We start from the raw sequence: 20,496 nt of genomic DNA, 5'->3' as shown, positions 1-20,496 counted from the left end.
TACATGTAAAACAAATATAATTATAAAAAAGCGACAACAATAGTATATACTATGTTAATGAATTATTAATATTTAGTATGGATCATACTATATGGAATATTTGTTATTGTTTCTATTTGCTAAAGGGTTTGTAAATAGTGATCTACTACATTAGGGCAACACATGTTATTACTTATTCTATTTTTTGCATAAAATATACAAAAGCTGATACTCGGTTTAAAAGATAAGTTCAGCGAATAAATAATTCGAATATTTTTAATGATGCTAGCATGCATATGAATTATTCTCTGTTATATTTATTTTTGTTTTGATAATATATGTCTTAATTCTTTTTGCCACCTCAATACTCGGTTAGATCGAAATTTTTATAAGGCGTCAACACAAAAAGGGGAGATAAATTAATTTGTATATGTTTTACATTTGATGGAGTTATAGGTTCCAATTTTTTAAGATATAGACTTACCTTGTGTGGGAAATATTTGATATATTTATGTTTATTTTTGATAATATGATTATGAAAGAAAATGTATGTATTTGGAATACTATCTTGTTCTGTTTGTTGCTCGGAAATTATAAAATTTTTAAAATAGTTATATTTATAATTAAAAAATGGAAAGGAGCACATATATTTATTAATTTTTTGAAAAAACAAATTAAAAAGGATAAATGATTGTAAAGTATATATAACCCATTTTAAATGAAAGTAAGCTGGTCTTAATATTATGCTATTTTTTTTTATGTGTAAAGGTATACAATAATGCTCCTTTGAATATACATTTTTATCCAACAAATAGAAATCAGTTAAAGGTATTAGTTCATCTTTACATGTTACGAATAATAATATATATTCTATATTTTTAATGATTTTATCAATTTCTTTTTGAAATAGTGATATGTGTTTTAAATTTGATTTGTTTTTGATTTTATGAATCAATAATTTGATTTTTAGGAAATTTTTTATACTTTCTTCTTTTATAAATAGAAGAAATCTTTTTTTTTTCTTAACATTATGCCCTACATAAATATAATTAAAATCATATGTCATGTCTTTAATCTTTTGTTCATTTTTTTTGAGTAAATTGAAACCATATTTTTCTTCAATGTTTATTAGTATATCATCTTTCTTTTTTTCACAACTATATGTAATGGGAATATTATCACAATTTTGTGTGCTTTTTTTATCACTGATTTTTATTGGAGTATATAAGTTAGGTGATGACACCTTTGGGTACATATTATTGTAGCAAGGGTTACTATAAAAAATTGGTTTTTGTAAATTTTCGTTTTTGTAATCAGAAATATATTGGCAGTATGAATTTATTGGTGAATTATTATGATAAGAATGTGGATTTACATTTTCTTTATTCGAATTTGGATAGTTGGTGTTATCACATTTATTAATGCTACATGAATAATTATAAGGGTATTCATATTTGTAAGCATCTGGTGAAAATTGATTATTTTGACTAACAAATTGGAAGATATTAGGGTTATTTTTAGAAGGGGTATATTCCGTAGGCTTATTTGTATGAGTGTTGTTCAAATGGTATGGATTATTATTTTGAAATATTATACCTTCTTTTTGTGTGTTAAAATATTTTGTTTTATTTGGTTTATTTTTCGAGGATAAAGAGGTTTGATTTGTGTATATGTTTTTTTGTGGGGATGTATTATCATTTTTAAAAAAAAAATCAAACCATTTATAAAAACAGTCAGCATCCTTATCAGTGCTTTCGTTAATAACTTTATACTTAATAGGAGATACTTGTATATCTTTAAAAAAGTTGTATTTGTCTTCATATCCATCGTTAGGGTTGTGTGTACCGTCTACATCTTTTGATATATCGTCTTTCATAAAAGTAGTAGCATCATTGTTTTGTGTTTCAAAAGGTTTATTTGTATGATCGGGTGGTATTTTATGATGTAAATTTTTCGAAGTATCTATAAACTGTTCAGAATTATTTGTTTTTTGAATAATAGTATCATTATAAAATTTATTAAACTGTGAGGTTAATTCTTCGAATATATTAATACGTTTTTTTTTCTTTATTATATCATTAATCGTAATTTCTTTTCCTATATCTGAATACGATGAGTTTTCAAATAAGCTATCGTTTGATTGGGTATAATCATCTTTACTATTATCTTCGATGTGCTCACTGGATTTGTTTATACTTCCATAATCATTATCATATTCAGCATGAGATTCATCGAAACTATTTGTCGAATTTCTACTATCATTGATATTAGTATATTTTTTGTTTTTCTTTTTTTTATTGTTACTATTATATGCGTCGCTTTTACTAAATGGGGGCATATTTTTAGAATAAATAGGATATATATAAAATATATTTTTAAATATGCAATTTTGCTGATTATTGAAAAAATGATAAACTAATTTTTGAAACTGATTATATTGTTTGCTATTAATTTTTAGACTTCCACGATTATGAAGGTATGAAACATTATTATATTTTTGTACAAATAAATCGTATATTCTTAAAGATTCATCATCAATATCTTCTCCCTTTTCTTCATTTTCTTCATCATCTTTTTCAGTTTCACAATTTTTTTCATCTGATGATATATTATAATCGTTAAAGTTTTCACTCATCAATAATTCAAGTATAGTATTTCCATATTTATCATACATTTTTCTTTTTTTCTCATCAATTAAAATATCATAAGACAACTTGATTTCTAAGAATTGTTTAATATCTCCTCCTTTGTCAGGATGGTGAATTTTTATTTTGTCTTTATAAGCTTTTTTGATTTCATCTTTAGAACAATTATAGGAAAGATCTAAATAACTATATAAAGATTTTGAAATATTATAACTTTTTTTCTTGTTTTGTTTAAATTTGTTAGCATAACCAAAATAATATTGTTCATCGTGGCTATCGTCATCACAATTTTGTTCATTATTGTCGTTTGAATTAGTTGTATTATCTTCTTTTCCAACATATTTTAAATTTTCACTATTATAATTAATTCCTTCTATATTATTGCAATCATGAGGAGGTTGTGATTGCTCAGTATTTTTAGCTTTATCCTTTGTATCGTCTATTTTGAAATCATTTATGAAAAATTTTTTGCTGTTTATAAAAAAGTTTTTTTTTAACCTATTTATGGATTCCGCACTGTTTAGATCTATCGGCGTTCTCTTGTTACTATCCTGAAAATCATCTTGATCTGTATTGCTATATTTTTTTGTGGGCGTTTTGGATTCGATATCTGAGTTAATTTCGTCGAGTGAATTTTTTGGAATATCAATAGTCAAGTCTATAGGCATATGATTTTTATATTTGTTATAGCATGTTGTTGGGTCTGGCAATTTATTTGGTATATTGTTTTCGGTTTGAATATAATAAGGTGTATTTTTATTTTTATTATTATTATTAATGATTTGAGCATTAGAATCAGAATTAGTGACATTTTCAGTGTGTGCTATTTTCCGGTTTTTATTATAATATTGTATTTTTTGTAAATCAGTTACATCTTTTTGTTTATTTGATATATTACATTTATTTTGTTCATTATTATCATTGCATGCAATTTTAGTAGGAGAACATATATATCGAATGAAATCATATTTGTTTAATATATTGTTAGGACTAGTAGCTGAGTCGTTGTTTTTATTTCTTTGTATATTTTTTTTACTGGTTCTTTTTATATAAATTTGATCATGTGTATCAATATTATTATTGGTCATATTTTTCGTTGGTGTCTTGTCCAACGAATTGTTAAAAAAGTATGATTCATCATAAACATTGTTTAGTTTAATTTTTTTATTTTTATGAACTGTTTGTAAATTATTTTCCTTGTTACTTTGGCTTTTTTTAATTTTTGGACAGTTGAAATTAGTAAATGTCTGTTGTGACATAGATGCTTGTAATTCGTTAGAGTGAGGAAATTCATTTGCAATGTTTTCAGATGAATTTGTTCGATTTCCTTTGGTAATTCGAGCCGATTTTGTAGCATCATCTATTTTTTTATTTTGGATTACTATATTATTCCCACTTTTTGATAATGATATATCATTTCCTTCGCTGATTTTATTCCTTTTTCTTGTCCCAAGTGTGTTTTTTTCAGAGATATTAAAAATCTTTTCATAGTCATGGTCATTTTGGAAGTTATATAATTCTTTAATTTTATTTATATTAAAATAATTGGGGCATTTATTTAAAGCGTTATTATCATTATTATTTTTTAAAGATAAATTTCCTGTTTTGTTCGTCTTTTTCATATTATAAATGGTGTACCCTTTTCAACGTATTAAAATGCCATTTGAAGCACATTTATTATTCAGTATATTTTTATTATTTTTTTTTATGAATATGGTATTAAGTGTGAATACTGTGTAAACCCTCAGTATTTGCAATTATGTGGCATTTGGTAAGAAAAAAACATATTTTTATTATATATATTCCTCTTTTTTATATCAATCTCTCATTGCCTTTTTGATGTTATATTTACTACGTTATTTTACTTTTTATATGCTATATATTATGCATATTTTTAACACGAATAAAAAAAAGGAATAACAGATCACAATAAAAAGATAAGTAAAAAAATAAACAAAAAAATATATATTTTTTATATGCTTTCATATTTTATTTATGTGTATTATTATTATTTTTTTCTTATAAGTCATCATTAATTTATTATAATTTGTTTTTCCTTATTTTTATGAAAATTAATATATTTTGCAAATGAAATGGAAATTTGAGGTGTAAAAAGTTGGGCAAATCAAAGCGTTAAAAAATGTATATATTTTTACATTCGTGTGTGTAATATATACGTTACACAATTGGGCATACACTGGATAGTGAGTAATTAAAATACATGTATAGATATGTGTATGTATAAGTAATACAATAACATTTTTATCATAAAAAATATATATCAGCTCGTTTTTGGACGGGATATAGTGAATAATTTTAAAAGGAATTTTAAATAAAAAGAAAGTTTATTATACAGGATTTTTTTTCCATTGTATTTTTTAATATTTTTTATTTTCATCTATCATAAAAATAAAACACATTATTTTATTAACTCCAAATGTTCTATCATTCTACATAGAAATTTAGATAAAACAATTTTTGCGTTAAACTAAAAATAAGGGTTACGGAAAATGTAGTGTAAATATTATTTACAAAAAAAAGAAAAGGGCAAAAGCGCCTAAAGGTGATCTGAAAGGTGTGTATAATATAAAAAAAGAAAAATTAACACTATAAATAATTGTCCAATATAAAATAATAGCTATATAATGGGCATATTTATAGAGAAGGTAAAATGAAAAATATCTACAGTAATATATATACATATGTTCTCTTGTTCACGAAATAGATGACATAAGGGAACTATTTTCCGTTATAAATATTTTGATAGAATTATATATTTCATCAGTTTGTTTATAAATAAAATGAGCAGATTGTTTCAATTCGTCTTGTTGTTGGTCAATTTGTTCTTTATTTAAATCATAAAATTCTTGTATAGTAATCCATATTTTACTAATTTGTTCAATAACTTTAAAATAACAATTTTTATATTTTATCATTTTTTTTTTTCTCTCGTATTCATCATAATGTAAAGGAGAACCAAACGCCGGCTTATTTTCTTCAGTGTTATTGGTATTTTGAATAGGATCACTTTCTAGGCTTTCTTTTTTACTCCATTCAGTATTTTGCTCATTATTAATAGTATCTTTATTTTCTGAAAATGATATGTCTGAGTTTTGTTTATTTTTTAATTGTTCATTAATTTTATTAAGATAAAATTTTAACAATAAATCTAAAAGAAACAATTTGTCTTTTAAATAATTTAGATGCTTTGTAACTACACGCATAATGGGTATTTTAATTTTGTTTGATTTTGAGAATAAATTTTCTGTATCTAAATGATCTGATGTTTCATATTCTTTTAATATTTCATCGGATATAATATCCAAGTTAGATATATACAACTTTCTTTCTTGATTCATATGTTTTGATTTATTAGTATTGGATAACTTATTTAAATAGTTGTGTTCTGTTTCATTTAATTCTTTTTTATATAAAGATAATATTGACATTTGTTCTGATAATTCTTTATTTTTCATATTAATTTCTTTACATATGATTTGATATTCTTTGTATAGTTCATTTTTTTTTATTGTCAATTCATCTATATCATTTTCGATTTTATTTATGCTTTCTTGAGTTTTTTTAATATGATCATTTCTTACATTTAATTCTTTGACATATATATTTTCTAAATGTAATTTTGAATCTTCAGTTTCATTAAGAATTACTTCACAATCCTTTTTACAAACATTCATGATTTTTTTTAATTCTTCTAATTTGATTTTAATATCGTCTTTTCGTTTTTCGCGATTTTTAGTTGATAAGAGTAATATATTTTCGATTGTTTTGTGTAATTCTAATAATTTAGAAGATGCTAAAATCTTTATTTGTTGTATTTTATTAATTTCGATCATTTCCCTTTCTTCAGCCAAAGAGTCTAATGTTTTGTATGTATATTCCTCTGGCTTTTCATATTTTGTTTCAATATACCCTTCTTCTTTGTCTGTACTTTCTTTTTGAACAATATTTTCTTCTGTTATGGTATTGGAATTGGTCTTGTCTTGTTCTAGTGAATGTGCTATTTGATCTTTTTGTTTGGTTTGTGCAACGGAATGTATATTTTCTTTGTCGATATGAGTTTCTTGGCTAGATGTAGAATCTTGGTGTAGTAAATTTTCTTGTATGTTTTGAGTTTTTTTATTATCGTCAAAAATTAGTTCATTTGATAAACTTTCAAAACTTCCAGTTGAATATAAATATTTTGCACATTTATCTAAATCAATATAAGATGCACTTATTTGTGGGGTATTATTAATTATGTTCGATAGTTTATTAGGAATCGAATATTCATTATCATAGGATTGAATTTTATTTTTTAGTGAAACGATTTCAGATGATACTAATTTTCTTATATTAGATAAGTATACATCTTTATAATCATATTTAAGTATACTAAAAAGTTCTAAAAATATTTCTTTATGATTATCAAACAGTTGATCTGTTGTTAATATAATGAATAAAATATTTTTATGCAATTTTTCATCTCCCATTAAGCAATGTTTAAACATATTTAATATAGTAGTACGTGGGTTATCGATATCATCTTTTTCTATTGGTCCAACTAATGATAATCGTATTGGTCTTTTTTCTATTATTAAACTAATAGATTTTTCCAATATATTACTTTTTAAAAAAATTTCTTTGAAATTATATCCATAGTAATCATGATATATATTGCTAGGTATTGATTCAGTATTTAAGTGGTTCGATCTAATATTATTTTTGTTTTCGTATTGGTGTTTTGTGTCAACTTGGTCTTGCTTTTTTTTTTCTTCAAATGAATCATTTTTTTTTAAAGAAATGTCTTCTTGGAAAGTATTTAATGTTTTATTATTACTATTGTCATTATCATTTTTATTATTTGTAGTATCACTAATACTGGCAGTAGTATTAAAATTATCACGTAATGAATTTGATGAAACACTTGAATGTTCGATACTATGCTTTTTTTCGCAAAATGATCCTTCTACTTGCCCTATATTAAGATTGTTATCATGTGTATTAATTTGTTCGCTACTATTGCTTTTGTAACTGTTTATTGAATCAAAATTTATGATAGGTGCTGTTATAGATGAATCTTTATTTTTTTTTATTTCAAAGGAACTATTGCTATTAAATGAGCGATTAATATTTTGTCTTATTCCATCTAATAAATTTCTTTCATTATTCCTATTAACACTTTTATAGTATCTTATGCAGCCACTTTCCTCAGATTGAGATAAATTGTATATCCATTTTTTATATGTTTCGACTAGCGTTTCTGCGGAATCGATTTGTTGAAGTTCTAAGTTTAATAATACTTCGAGGTCATCAACAGTAGTTGGCTTTGCAGATCCAAAAATTTCTTTCGCCTTTATTGCTTGAATACTTACATGTAACCTGACTTTGTCAGCATTATTTTTTACTTTGTCATATGTTTGGGAAATGAACTTACCGATCATTTTTTCGGCTTTTTTTTAACATGTAGTATTTTTAAATAAAAAATAAAATCGCTATATAATCACACGAAATAAGCGATGAAATACGTATGTGTATGCTTGAAATGGGTCATTAGAAATAATATATATACAAGCATAACACACATATAAAGAATATTCACAGAGAAAATATGAAATTATATAGATACGAATATAAATAAAAAAAGGACGAAGAAATAAATATAATTTGGGATTATATTTGTAAAAAATCATATGAATGTAAATGTATATATACATTAAAAAAATGATGCAAAAGGTGTAAAAAACACATATAAAAAATATATAAATAAATATGATAGCACATAAATAGCGCTTAGCAATAGTAGTAAAAAATAATGTGCACTAAAAAAATAATAAATAATAAAAAATAAATGAGCAGAGTGGAAAATTAGCTAAGGAAACGAATTTACAAGAAGGCTTATATATTTATATGTAATATCAATGCTTGCAAACATAATATATAAGAAAAATAAGCATTATGAAAATTTCGTACTTAATTTATTTTCTTAATTATTTAAAGCAGTGAAAAAAATTACATGCAATTGTATGAGAATTTCACATAAAGCATAGATTATTATATCATCGGTAAGCAAATTAAAAACACATAATAAAAGCATTGCAATTAACAAGCACGTCTGTGTAATACTTTATTACAACAAAAAAATTACATTAAGGAATCATAAATAGATAAATAAGGGTCTTAAGTTTAAGTTTCACTCTATGAAAGATGGTGAATGGGCTTATACCAAAAAATAAAACAAAATCAAATAATAATAAATTAACTATAATAACATTTGTAATGACGACAACAATGCTTTGAAATAAAAAAATGTGTATGAAGGAAGTTTACAATTTTTGTGTAAAAGGGTCTATACTCTGATAATAATAAAAGTTATTTAAAGCACTAATTTTATATATCTCATTGTTTGTTTTATGAGTTTTTGTCGTTGATTTATTCAACTTTATAAACATAAAAATAAAGACGAAAATCGTAATAAATATACAATTTTATAATAAAACATTTAAATACTCAGAGGATATATAGGAAAAAAAATATATAAACAAAAATTGCATACTTGATATAGTGGTATATTTGTAAATGACATGTGCAATGTAGGGAATAAATGTGTATATTTTTTTATAAAATAATTTAAAGAATTAAAAATATGATAAACAAATATACAATATTAGTTACACATATATTACATAATATGTGCAAATTATGTAAATGCTCACATAAATATTGCATTAAAAATAATATAAAAAGTTTGTAACGAATTTTAATATAATGTTATATTTAATGAGCAAATTTAATTATAAATATCAATAAAAAAAACTAATGACAATAAAATAAGACTAAGTGTAAGAAAAAATAAAGCATTTAAATTTCTTAGTGTTTATACTAAGGGGAGAATTAATACAAAAAAAATGGAAATTTCTTCATTGCATTTAAGAGGGAATACAATAAAATACGACTCTTCTTTCTTTTGATAGATAAGCTCGCAACTGCTTTAATAGGATATAATTTGTACAAATGATATTATTTTTTTAAAAAATGTTTTTGATCGCATTTAAAATATAATTAACTGTAAACATTAATTTACTCTTTAAACAATTTTTTCCGACGTGTGTGCTTGTCTGAATGTTATTCTCGGTTTTTTCATTGTGATCAGCATCTATTTGATTGTCTAAATTTTGTGGTAGTAAAAAACGTGATTGGTTATTTATATTTTGGTGTGATTTTATTTTTTTTTTCGTTCCTGTTTGTGATATAATATTATGGTTAGGTTTATTTTTTGTAATTTTGATTTGGTTTTTGTTATCACAATATGAGTTTTTATTAATAGTATAATCCTTTTTTGTCTTCATAGTTTTCGAATCTGAAAAAGGAATCTGTGCTTTTTTTTTAATATAATTTGGCTTTTTTTTAATTTCATTTTTCATTAAGAAAAAAAAACGATCAAAATATATATTTGAATCATGATTGCAGTTATATAGTAGTATTTTCTTTCCTAATATATTTAAATGCATTAGAAATTCTTCATAAGAAAATCCTTCTACATCTTTTTGAAAAATTAAATATAAAAACATATCTGTTATTCTTTTTGATGGATATTCTCTAGTAAAAAATTCATTAACTAGTAATCTAGTATAGGATCTGTTATGCTGTTTAAACATGTCGCTTAAATTAAATTTATGTAATTCTTCCATCATTTTCATTTTTATATCGTTTTGCATTTGCATATTTTTTTCTGATGATGAAGTATCCTCTTCATTTGTTGCAGAACTTGTAAATAATTCCTTTTCCCATTGGTTGTATAAATCTTGAGCATGTGAAATTTCTTCCTTTTCGATATATGTGTCTTTTTCCTTATTATCTATAGATGCATTAGTTTCATTATACATTTGTTTTTTTTGTAAAATTTGTGTAAAAAGCGTTTTTAAGTTGTGTATATTATTCCGTATTATGTTAATATTATTTAAGCATCTTTCTATTACTAAGTTATAAAAATCATGTTCTGTGATATTTTCATCTTCATTAATTGGCCATTTAAATTTAAGTTGACATATCTTTTGATAAAACTGTTTTTTATTAATCTTTTCATTATCCTTAAAAACATTTGCCCATTTTGTTGAATTATATATATTATCCGTATATATATACTTGCTGTATGGCTCTTTAAAATTATTAAACTGCTCTATTGTATGAGGATAGTATGGTTCAGCTATTCTTCCAAATAATAAGATTATGTTTTTAAGATCATCATTTAATTTATGCTCCTTTTCATTGCTTTTTATGTAAAGTTTATTATATGGGTATATAAAAGCAGGGTATGTTGTTGTCTTCCTTTTATCTTTTGTTTGGAGGTACAATGCTTTTTTATACTTCAGAAAATGGGCATTCCTCAATATATCATTTTTATTACATGTAATTATAAGAAATTGCGTGAAAAATAAAAATATGATAAAAATAATAACAACGGGTTTATGCATGGAATCTTTTGAATAAGGCATTATGTTTTTTTGTGTGTGTAAAGAATAACAGAAAGAACAAAACAATTAAAGAGCATATGAATCATATAAACTATTAATATATCAATGTGTTAATCTGATAAATTATTTAATATGATAGCATGTTAATATGCTGATATGGGGGCAAAATGCAGTTTAAATAAATATTTCCATTAGCTATCCCTTCCCATCATTCAATAATATTACTTTTATTATGTCAAATAATCAGTCATTTTTATAAGTTTACGTTTTGCAATATAGTTTGGTTATATAATTCCATATGTAAATCAATGATAGGTACCTATATATATATGTTTTATTTGTGTATGATTCCTATAAAATTGTGATGTGCTAATATATCTAGCTGTTTCGTTGTGTATTATATGTTTTTTTTGTTTTTTAAGTGGTGATAATTCTATGGGGAAGTATAAACTTGCAAATGTTCGTTCTTTATTTTTCTCACTTTTTTTACAAAAAAAAGTTAAATATTAATATTCTGGAATTTCTTCATTTGTAAAAAATTGTGATATGCTATTTTATATCTTTCTCCGATGTGATTATATTCTATAGTAAATAAAACTGCAATAAGCAGGTGTAACTTTTTTTTAAATAGCGCATTATGTAAAAAATTATTGCATATATATATATTTTTTACGATTTAAATTATGCATATAATTCACACATATGTATTAATAAGCAAAAGAAAGGACAAACTATGAAGAATTTACATTTTTTGTGAAATTATGAGTAATAAAAAATCAATAAAATAAATTTTTATAATTTATGTTTTTCTTATTTCAATTTCTAATTTTTTTTATTGTTGTAAAAATATAATAGCAAATCTTATGTAGTAAAATAAGTACACAAAATTGATAATGAGAATTGCATAATAAAGGAAGGGAACAAGCAAAGCAATAAAAAAGGAAAAGTATAATGCTAACATTTAAAATACTGGTGAAAAGAAAAGGGGATTTAAGAGAACGGCAAAGAGCTAAAAGGAAGATAGACTATTGAACTTGTATCACGTACCCGTATACATCTTTATATATGTGCTAGCAGCCATTATGATGAGTCGGGTTGAATATGTTATGCATTATATTATTTTCTAAGTATATTGGAAACTATTCAAATTATAATGTTTTATAAATAAGTGTTTTTTCGACATAATTAAAAACCAAATAAAAAATAGATATTCAAGCGTGATGGGCAATCAACTGTCTTTTAATATATTTGAAAAGCATGATAATACCAAAAAAAAATTATATGGAAATAAATATTCCGAAGATGATAATAACAAAAGAGAAAACGATTTCACATCACAACACAATTTATTGACAAATAAAAAAAATATCATTGAAAATAATAAGATTGTGGAAAGTCATCAAATAAATAGTGAAATGAATAATAAAGAATATAATAGGGGAGATGAAAGTGATATTGAAAAAATAAAAAAAGAAAACTTTTATTTATTTGACGAAAGCTTAAATTCAAATAATGTTAAGCATCCTTGCCATAGTCAATGGTTTCTGTTTTGGGTATATGCTGCATATTTAAATGAAAATTTTTTAGAGAGTGAAAAAGAGCATGTTACTTCTTTTTATTCAAATTTCCCAGAACAGTGTATACGAGGCAAAGGAAAAAATTGTTTCGCTGAATTTTCTCAAATCCATCCAATAAGGTAGCGAATATATAAGTAGAAGAATTGCATATTTATTTTTACACTGTATTTTTTGTGTCTGCTAATAACTTGAAATAGGAATAATGCAGCCATTACTTATTTATTTATCTATTTGTGTATTATTTTAAGCATGTGAACATATTTTTTTTTATCATCGTAGAGTTTGAGAATATCATATTTTTATAAATCATAATCAATAATAATGGCATTTAAAATAGAAGAATTCATAGTTTTTTAATTAAGGTTTCTTTTATATAAACATACATTTTATATTTTTATAGGGCGAATACCAGGGCTGAATTAATGATGTGGCTGCAGATGTGTGAAAATTATTGTAGACAAAAAGCGGGATTGCCTGTAAAGACGTTCAAGTAAAATTTTTTAATATATTGGATATAAAATAAAAATGCATGCCTTTCATCTGTTCATTCATTTTTTTATTTATTTGTATGTTCATTATGAAATATGAGATATTTTGTGAGCTTTTTTATTTTCGACCTTTTTTACATTAATGATTATTTTGTTTATATTTTTATGTTTTGGCATATATTTTTTAATGAGTATTATTGATGAAGATATTCATATGTACATTTTATTAAATACTTTGTGGAATGAGTTGTTTAGAAATGTTTTTTTTGCTTCATATTTTTATAAGTATTATTTATTTTGAACTATTTTGGCCTTATTTTTTTTTTTTTGCAGTTACAGTAAATTGTTAAAAAGATGGAGATATGATGATGGATATATATAAGCTAACCCAAATGCAGAAACATCGTTTATATTTTAAAAAAGATGAATACGGTATAGTTTTATTTATTTCATAGATGTTTTATAAAATTTGTCATTCTCTGTTACAATAACTGATAATAAAATGTGCAGAAATATGTATGAATGATCGTTGCTGTATGATGACTATTGATATTTTATTTCTGTCATTATATTATTACATGATAGAATAATAATTATTTTTTTAATTAAAATTTTAACTTTTTAAATATATTTTTTGTGAGTTTATAAATGTGTAAATATTTATAAGTGCATTATAATTTTAAAATTTTATATGTTTATGAATATATTCAAATGCTAATTTTTTAATTTTATATAATATTTTATTTTGTTTTTTATTTGAAAAAACGGAAAATTGTTTAAGTTTAAATAATAAAAAATATATAACTCTATATATAATATTTCAAATGTTAAAAGGATTTTCATTTAACATAAGTTAAAATGTTTATTTTCGTCTTTGGAATGAACTCCTAAAAAGGGGAAAAGCATGTAATATTAAGGATTATAAAAGTTATAACTACTATAATTGTATCTATGATTAATAGTTATTTGGCACTTGACTAAGGGAGAAAAGGAATGTATTATTTAGAGAATATATTAAGATATGAAACTTTACCTATCCATGGAAGAGTTTCGATAACGTCGTCTTTCACTGCCTGATACACTTGTGGATTTTCTAGCTCTATCATATCTTTTTCTTCTTCTACTATCATCTCTTGAATATCGTTTTTCACCATCACTACTTTTTGAACGCCTTTTATAATAATCACCTTTTTTATGATATTTATTATCTATAGATCGTCGATCATAATGCCTATGATCATAAGAATTTCTAGCATATTTGTCATAATGCCTAAAGGAACTATTTCTGTAACCGTAGCCTTTTCCATAATCTCGATTATAGGGATTAGGTCTAGAGAAAACGAAAGAAATATATTAATATATATAAAGGATACATTTATATATGCATAATTCAAAATATATAATTTGTTAAAGTGGGAAAGGCATAGCATATGATATTACAAGAAGCTGATATTTTATATAATTATCCACATAAGGAAATTATACTAATAAGTTATAATTTTTTTTAATAAAATGAATATATATGTATAATTTACCTTCTTGAATCATATTTTCTCCTGTCAAAATGTGGATCATATCTCCTTCCGTGATAGTCATGTCGCATTGGATACCTCTTCATCGTATCTATATTTAGGTTATGCAATGAAAAAAATATAATATATTCATGCATTAATATAGTAATGCCTCCAAAGAAGATAAAAAAAAATAATCAGTATAAAATGTATTTTTAACACGAAATATTACAGCAAATACTTACTTTGCACTCCTTTGTATTCTCCAGGAGTTGGTTCATGTGGCTCATTTCTTTTGGCTATTTCTACGTTAATAACTCTTCCTATTATTAAAAAAATAGAGGCAAAATATTTATTTAATTTTGTTCCAAATGATATTTTGGTATTTATAAAAACACATCCAAAAAACTGAGCATATGCATATTTGTTAACATATATGTAATGCATAAAATATTTAGTTATGTATTTGATTTGCACTATTTCAAAGTCTATATATTTTTATATCTATTTATTTATATTATGTATTTTTTGTATGCATTGACAGTGATATGTATATGTGTGATAGTAGTAAATAGCATTTTTTGTGTATAATTTTATTTGAAACTTGTATTAGAGCATTTTATTGCAGCTTTTATTCTGATTATGTTTAAGCATTGATAGTGTAGAGACAGATTACAGAAACAAATATATTAATTTTGTGCATTCATATAATATATATATCACGACGCAAACATGCATATATATTTTTTTGCTTTTTTTGAATTTGTCAATAACCTTCTATATCCATTTTATTTGCTTTATTCATAGCATCTTCTGCATCGGCAGATGAATTAAATGTAACAAACCCAAAATTCCTCGACTCTCTGTATTATGGTAAAAAAAATTATGTGTTTTTATATATTTGCAAAAAAAATTATGAAACAACTAATTCATAGTAAGTTCACAATAAAGCATGTTTTTATGTGTTTGGTCTTTACTTAGTAATTGGGTTACTAATAACGTAGCATTTTTCTATAGTTCCATATTTTTCAAATATATCTTGTAGTTTTTCGGTTGTTATTTTTGAGCTTAAATTTGATACATACAATGTTGATCCTGTATATAAGTTAATAAAGAGGAATATATAGAATCATGTTTTATAATAATAAAGCAATGTTATTTTAATATTAAAGAAATAAATAGGCATATAAAGAGTATATATCATGTGTATTATTTGGTGCAGTCAACTATGCATATGTTGTGGAGTATACATAAACATTTCTATATACTAATTCCATTGGAATTATTCTATGTAACCAAATATAATAAGTGAAGGTATTGACATTTATTATTTTCAGTATATAATAACACCGTTTCATATATTTGATGGATGTAGAATTTACTTATTAATGCTTGATATGCCCAATGTACTTATAAACATACAAATGCATAATAATATGTAACATAAATATAACAAATTTGATTTTACAACGTATATTCATATAGTTTCTTTTTCATATTTCTCAATCATGTATATGAATTTTAATATAATTATGTATTTATATATATCTTATATTTTATTATAAATTACCGTCATTCTTATGATCATGATCTTCTGATTTTCGTTTTTCATCAGTATAACTCATTTTATTACTGCTATATATTATAATTTATTCATAAAAATTGATGTACAAGATTTTACAATTTACCAAAAAAACATAAGGTAAAATATATAATATAATAAAAAAGATATAATATGCCAAAATAAATAATTTATAGTAATATAAGGAGTTAATTAAATAATATACGTTTTTTGTTTGCTTTTTTTAAAGATTGAACAAAAAAGGTAGTTTAAAAAATATTTATAAATAAGCTATTTATGTAACTATAACTATAAATTATGTTCGTTATATAAATAACATATATTTATATTTTTTATATATATAAGCTGATATATAAAAATGTGCGTTCTATTCAAATATTTAATAAAGGCTACTTTATTATAATTTCAGGCATTATGCTATCATAACAAAAAAATACTACATAAGCTTTATATGCACTTTGCGATATAAATAAAAAATTATACAATTTTTATCAAAATATTATGTTATTATGGGAAAGCGAACAACGAAAAAAGAGAGTCCCTTAATAAAGTATTTTTCAAAAATATGTTTTATTGAGGTTATATAAAAAAATACCAATTATATTTAATTATTGCATAAATTAAAGGGAAAATTATAAATGGATTGTTATTAAAAAAAATAGCTTGCTCTCCTTAATAAATTGATTATATTTTTTCTTTTGATTAAATTATCAATTTGTTAATTTAAAAATATTTTGGTGTGTGGGGGGATTTAACAATCAATATATATATAATATCAATTTCTATATGAAATATAGAAATATATACATATATATACTAACTTATTTATTTTATAATATGACACATAGTTTAACTCATTTTGGCGGCTATATTATAAACTCAAATTACTTGTTTTTGAAAAGCTTATTTAGAACGATATATTTTTTAATATTTACAAATATTTGCATATAACCAATAGCTACAAAACGGTGTGTGGTTGCTTGTATTTTTATTGGATTAGCATTAACAAATTATATCTATAATATAATTTATTACAAAAATGGCATTAAAAATAAATAAATAATAATAAAGGGGTATCAAATTCGAGAATAATTTATTTTATTTTGCAATTATAATTTGTATATAAAAAGAAAATTATCTTTGTCTCATGTTATTAAATTATTATGTTATTTAATTGGGGTTTAATGATTTTAAATTGAATAATTCAGCATTTAAAAAGTCATAAAGAAAGATAACAAGGGCAATTTTGCAATTTTATTCAATACATTAATGTGAAGGGAAAATAGTTGTTTTTTCCGTATTTTTGTATTTTCAACGATATTTAATTATTATAAATCAATATGCATAATGCAGAAAATCGTGTGGAAGATATTCCAGAACGATTATGATTCATTATTTTTATGCACACGTATTAAATAAAAAAAATGTTAGACATCGAACAAAAAGGAATATAATATAAATATACTGATATAGCAATTGAATTCGAAAATGCAATACACCAGCGCATATAAGTTAATATAAGGAATACATTATTAATACGTAAAAAAACTTATGCTAAAATTTTGTGGTTTTGTTATGATTTTAATTACGATAACAGCACTTGTTAAAAGTATTAAAATGCCTTACAAGAAATATGATTTCATATAATAATAAAAATAAGAGCATATATGCTTAATGTGCTTGAATTGATCAACAAATTATTAAATTGCTAATTATATATATAAAGGAATGTGTGAGTACATTCAATGGCATGTATTATACTGTCCATTGAAATGCTTAATAAAGCAAAATTTGATATTTCAATTATTGAAAATATTAGTTTTTAATGATGTTCATTCCATTTCATGCTTTGTAAAATTCGCGAATTCGGCACTCATTATGAACTCTATGTTGCTCCTATTTATAAATAGCAAATTTTATATTATAAAAAGGAATATTTTATTGAAAAAATTAATTATTGCAAAACTATAAATATTCAGTATATAATACATACGGTTGTAATAAAATTGGTACACAGATAAGTACGACAACTCCTCAAATTAAAGGAATAAACATCGTCTGTTAAGATCATACAAATTGGTACATAATACATATATATAATACAAATATTTCGTATTTAAACGCATATTCTTGTATTTTATAAAATAATTTAAAAATGTAAGGATATTCTTATGAATTTTAAACGACATTGTATATATATTATTGCGTGAATATCTCGAAATAAAAGATAATAAAGCATACTTCTAGTGTATGTTAAAATGGATAAACAAGGATTATACAGGAATTTTTGAAATTCACGTTATATAAAGGATAATAAAAACAATAAAAATACGATTACAAAATTTAAAATATGCATTTTAGAGGAACTAATACATGTTTTTAATGAATAATTATATTTGTAATTTTTATCACAAATACATCCAAGTTCATTTTTATTTAATATATTATTACATATACCATAATCACAATTGATATTATTAAGTGTGCAGACAGATATATTTGAAACATCGAATATATTGTTTGATATTTTATTTCCATTTTTATTTAAACAAGAGCATTCAGGTTTGTTTGAATCAATAAAGCATTCTAATCTAAGGCAAATATTTTCCTTTGTATTATTCTCATTATCCTCGTTTCCTTTTTTACATTGTAAAGTTTCATCTGTTAAACTATCTTCTAAGCAATCCTGAATATTTGGATTTTGGATTATTTTATTTAAATTATTTGGCATTAAAACATTGGTATCATTATTTGTTAATGTATCTTCAGGTTGGTCAGTGGATTCGTGATTGTTTGTATCTTTGGCCTGGTCAAAAATTTGGGGATCATTTGTTGGATCATGTAATAAAATTTTTGATGTAGAATCATCATCACACTTTTGAATTTGTTGTTCATGCTTTATGCATGAATTAAGTTTTTTATCAAAATAATAATTTTCAAAACAAGAGCAATAAGGCTGTCCATTTAATTGAAGGGTACAAAACCCTCCTGCACAATTAAAGTTATCGCATTTATTAGGATTAATAATTTCATTTTTTTTTAATGGATAATTTAATACGCATTTGCATTCTTTGAAATTATAGAGATTGTCAATTTTTATTTTTTCTAAATCGATGATTGGGTCTTCTGTGCTTTCTTCGAGACCATTGCTTCGATTTTCTATACAGCATGCACATTTTATATTTTTATTTAAATATACTATTTTATTGCATTTCATTAATTCATTGCTTAAATTATCATAAAAAGGGAATTTGGAATAATCTTTTTCATTAACTATATGTATTCCATTATTTTCATATATATATATCAATATATCAGAACATTTGTCTCCGTTTAAGCATGGTATTATCGCATTTTCAGCATTATTTTCCATGAGATCATCTATTTTACATTGCTCATTTATATAATATTTTTGTTTATTGCAAATTTCCTTATTAATGCTGTCGATGTATAAATGTCTTGAATTTTCATCGTAACTAATCTCTACGGTCTTAGTTTTTATAATACCTTCGCTTTGGGCCTTTACGTTGACAACTCGGGTAGCGAAGAGTAAATATATTGTTAAAAAAAAAAAAAAAAAATTAAACATTTATGAGAATTATTGGGTATAAAAAATAAAAATATATATAAATGAATAAATACAATATGCTGCATATTAAGTAAGCATCTTTTAATGTGGTGTAAAATATAGTACCGAGGAAAAATATAATATATTTATTGAATATGGAGAACAAAGAATATTTGGGTGATGTTGTAAAATTTGTGGCTATATTCAAAAAATTTTAAATAGCCAAAAAAAAAAAAAAATTATAACATAAAAAAATCTAGCCAAAAGGTAGCGAAATAGGAAAACAGTATTGTTCTCAAATGATGGACTTTGAGATATATATAAATATGTGAGAATTGAGATATTTTGAAAAATGTTTGAATAATATTATAATTAATGGCTATATATATTATTTTTTGAAAATAGCGTAAAAATAGGTATTTGTTTGTTTATTGAAATCAAATAAATAAATATGTTACAAAAAACAAGCATTAATAATATACAACTATGAAATTTTGTTTCGTTCAAAGTATTATCAAAATTTTAACATAATATTCATCGACGGATATACATAAAAAATAGAAAAGACATATTTATACAAGATTATGGTATTATTCAAGGGATATTTATTGCCATTTGTTTACGTGTGTATAAATAATATATATATTGTTGTTCAATGAAAAAAAGCCTTCAAGT

General features: G+C 23.3%; 6 protein-coding genes across 6 annotated transcripts; 1 reads left to right on the top strand and 5 right to left on the bottom strand.

Moving 5' to 3' along the window:
- Positions 1–340: 340 nt before the first annotated feature.
- On the bottom strand, positions 341–4,246 carry PCHAS_1201900 (DnaJ protein, putative; the record flags this gene model as incomplete). The annotated part of the gene is made up of 1 exon (XM_733477.2): positions 341–4,246. One exon carries the CDS (start codon positions 4,244–4,246, stop codon positions 341–343), a length of 3,906 nt encoding a protein of 1,301 aa, XP_738570.2.
- A 1,092-nt stretch (positions 4,247–5,338) lies between these two features.
- PCHAS_1201800 (conserved Plasmodium protein, unknown function) lies at positions 5,339–8,065 on the bottom strand (the record flags this gene model as incomplete). The annotated part of the gene is made up of 1 exon (XM_733947.2): positions 5,339–8,065. The coding sequence occupies one exon, from the start codon at positions 8,063–8,065 to the stop codon at positions 5,339–5,341; it is 2,727 nt and encodes a 908-aa protein (XP_739040.2).
- Positions 8,066–9,649: 1,584 nt separating this feature from the next.
- Positions 9,650–11,116, bottom strand: PCHAS_1201700 (conserved Plasmodium protein, unknown function; the record flags this gene model as incomplete). The annotated part of the gene is made up of 1 exon (XM_739902.2): positions 9,650–11,116. One exon carries the CDS (start codon positions 11,114–11,116, stop codon positions 9,650–9,652), a length of 1,467 nt encoding a protein of 488 aa, XP_744995.2.
- Positions 11,117–12,315: 1,199 nt separating this feature from the next.
- On the top strand, positions 12,316–13,542 carry PCHAS_1201600 (conserved protein, unknown function; the record flags this gene model as incomplete). Its single annotated transcript, XM_016798779.1, has 3 exons — positions 12,316–12,791; positions 13,073–13,162; positions 13,494–13,542. 3 exons carry the CDS (start codon positions 12,316–12,318, stop codon positions 13,540–13,542), a joined length of 615 nt encoding a protein of 204 aa, XP_016654149.1.
- Positions 13,543–14,022: 480 nt separating this feature from the next.
- Positions 14,023–16,296, bottom strand: PCHAS_1201500 (transformer-2 protein homolog beta, putative; the record flags this gene model as incomplete). Its single annotated transcript, XM_016798778.1, has 7 exons — positions 14,023–14,047; positions 14,194–14,490; positions 14,696–14,783; positions 14,917–14,994; positions 15,446–15,534; positions 15,649–15,766; positions 16,242–16,296. 7 exons carry the CDS (start codon positions 16,294–16,296, stop codon positions 14,023–14,025), a joined length of 750 nt encoding a protein of 249 aa, XP_016654148.1.
- Positions 16,297–18,552: 2,256 nt separating this feature from the next.
- PCHAS_1201400 (conserved Plasmodium protein, unknown function) lies at positions 18,553–19,842 on the bottom strand (the record flags this gene model as incomplete). Its single annotated transcript, XM_016798777.1, has 1 exon — positions 18,553–19,842. The coding sequence occupies one exon, from the start codon at positions 19,840–19,842 to the stop codon at positions 18,553–18,555; it is 1,290 nt and encodes a 429-aa protein (XP_016654147.1).
- Positions 19,843–20,496: the final 654 nt, after the last annotated feature.

Source organism: Plasmodium chabaudi (genome assembly GCF_900002335.3).
Source record: "Plasmodium chabaudi chabaudi strain AS genome assembly, chromosome: 12".
Lineage (NCBI taxonomy): Eukaryota > Apicomplexa > Aconoidasida > Haemosporida > Plasmodiidae > Plasmodium > Plasmodium chabaudi.
The sequence above is the reverse complement of the archived record's forward strand: the minus strand, read 5'-3'. Positions and strand labels throughout refer to the sequence as shown.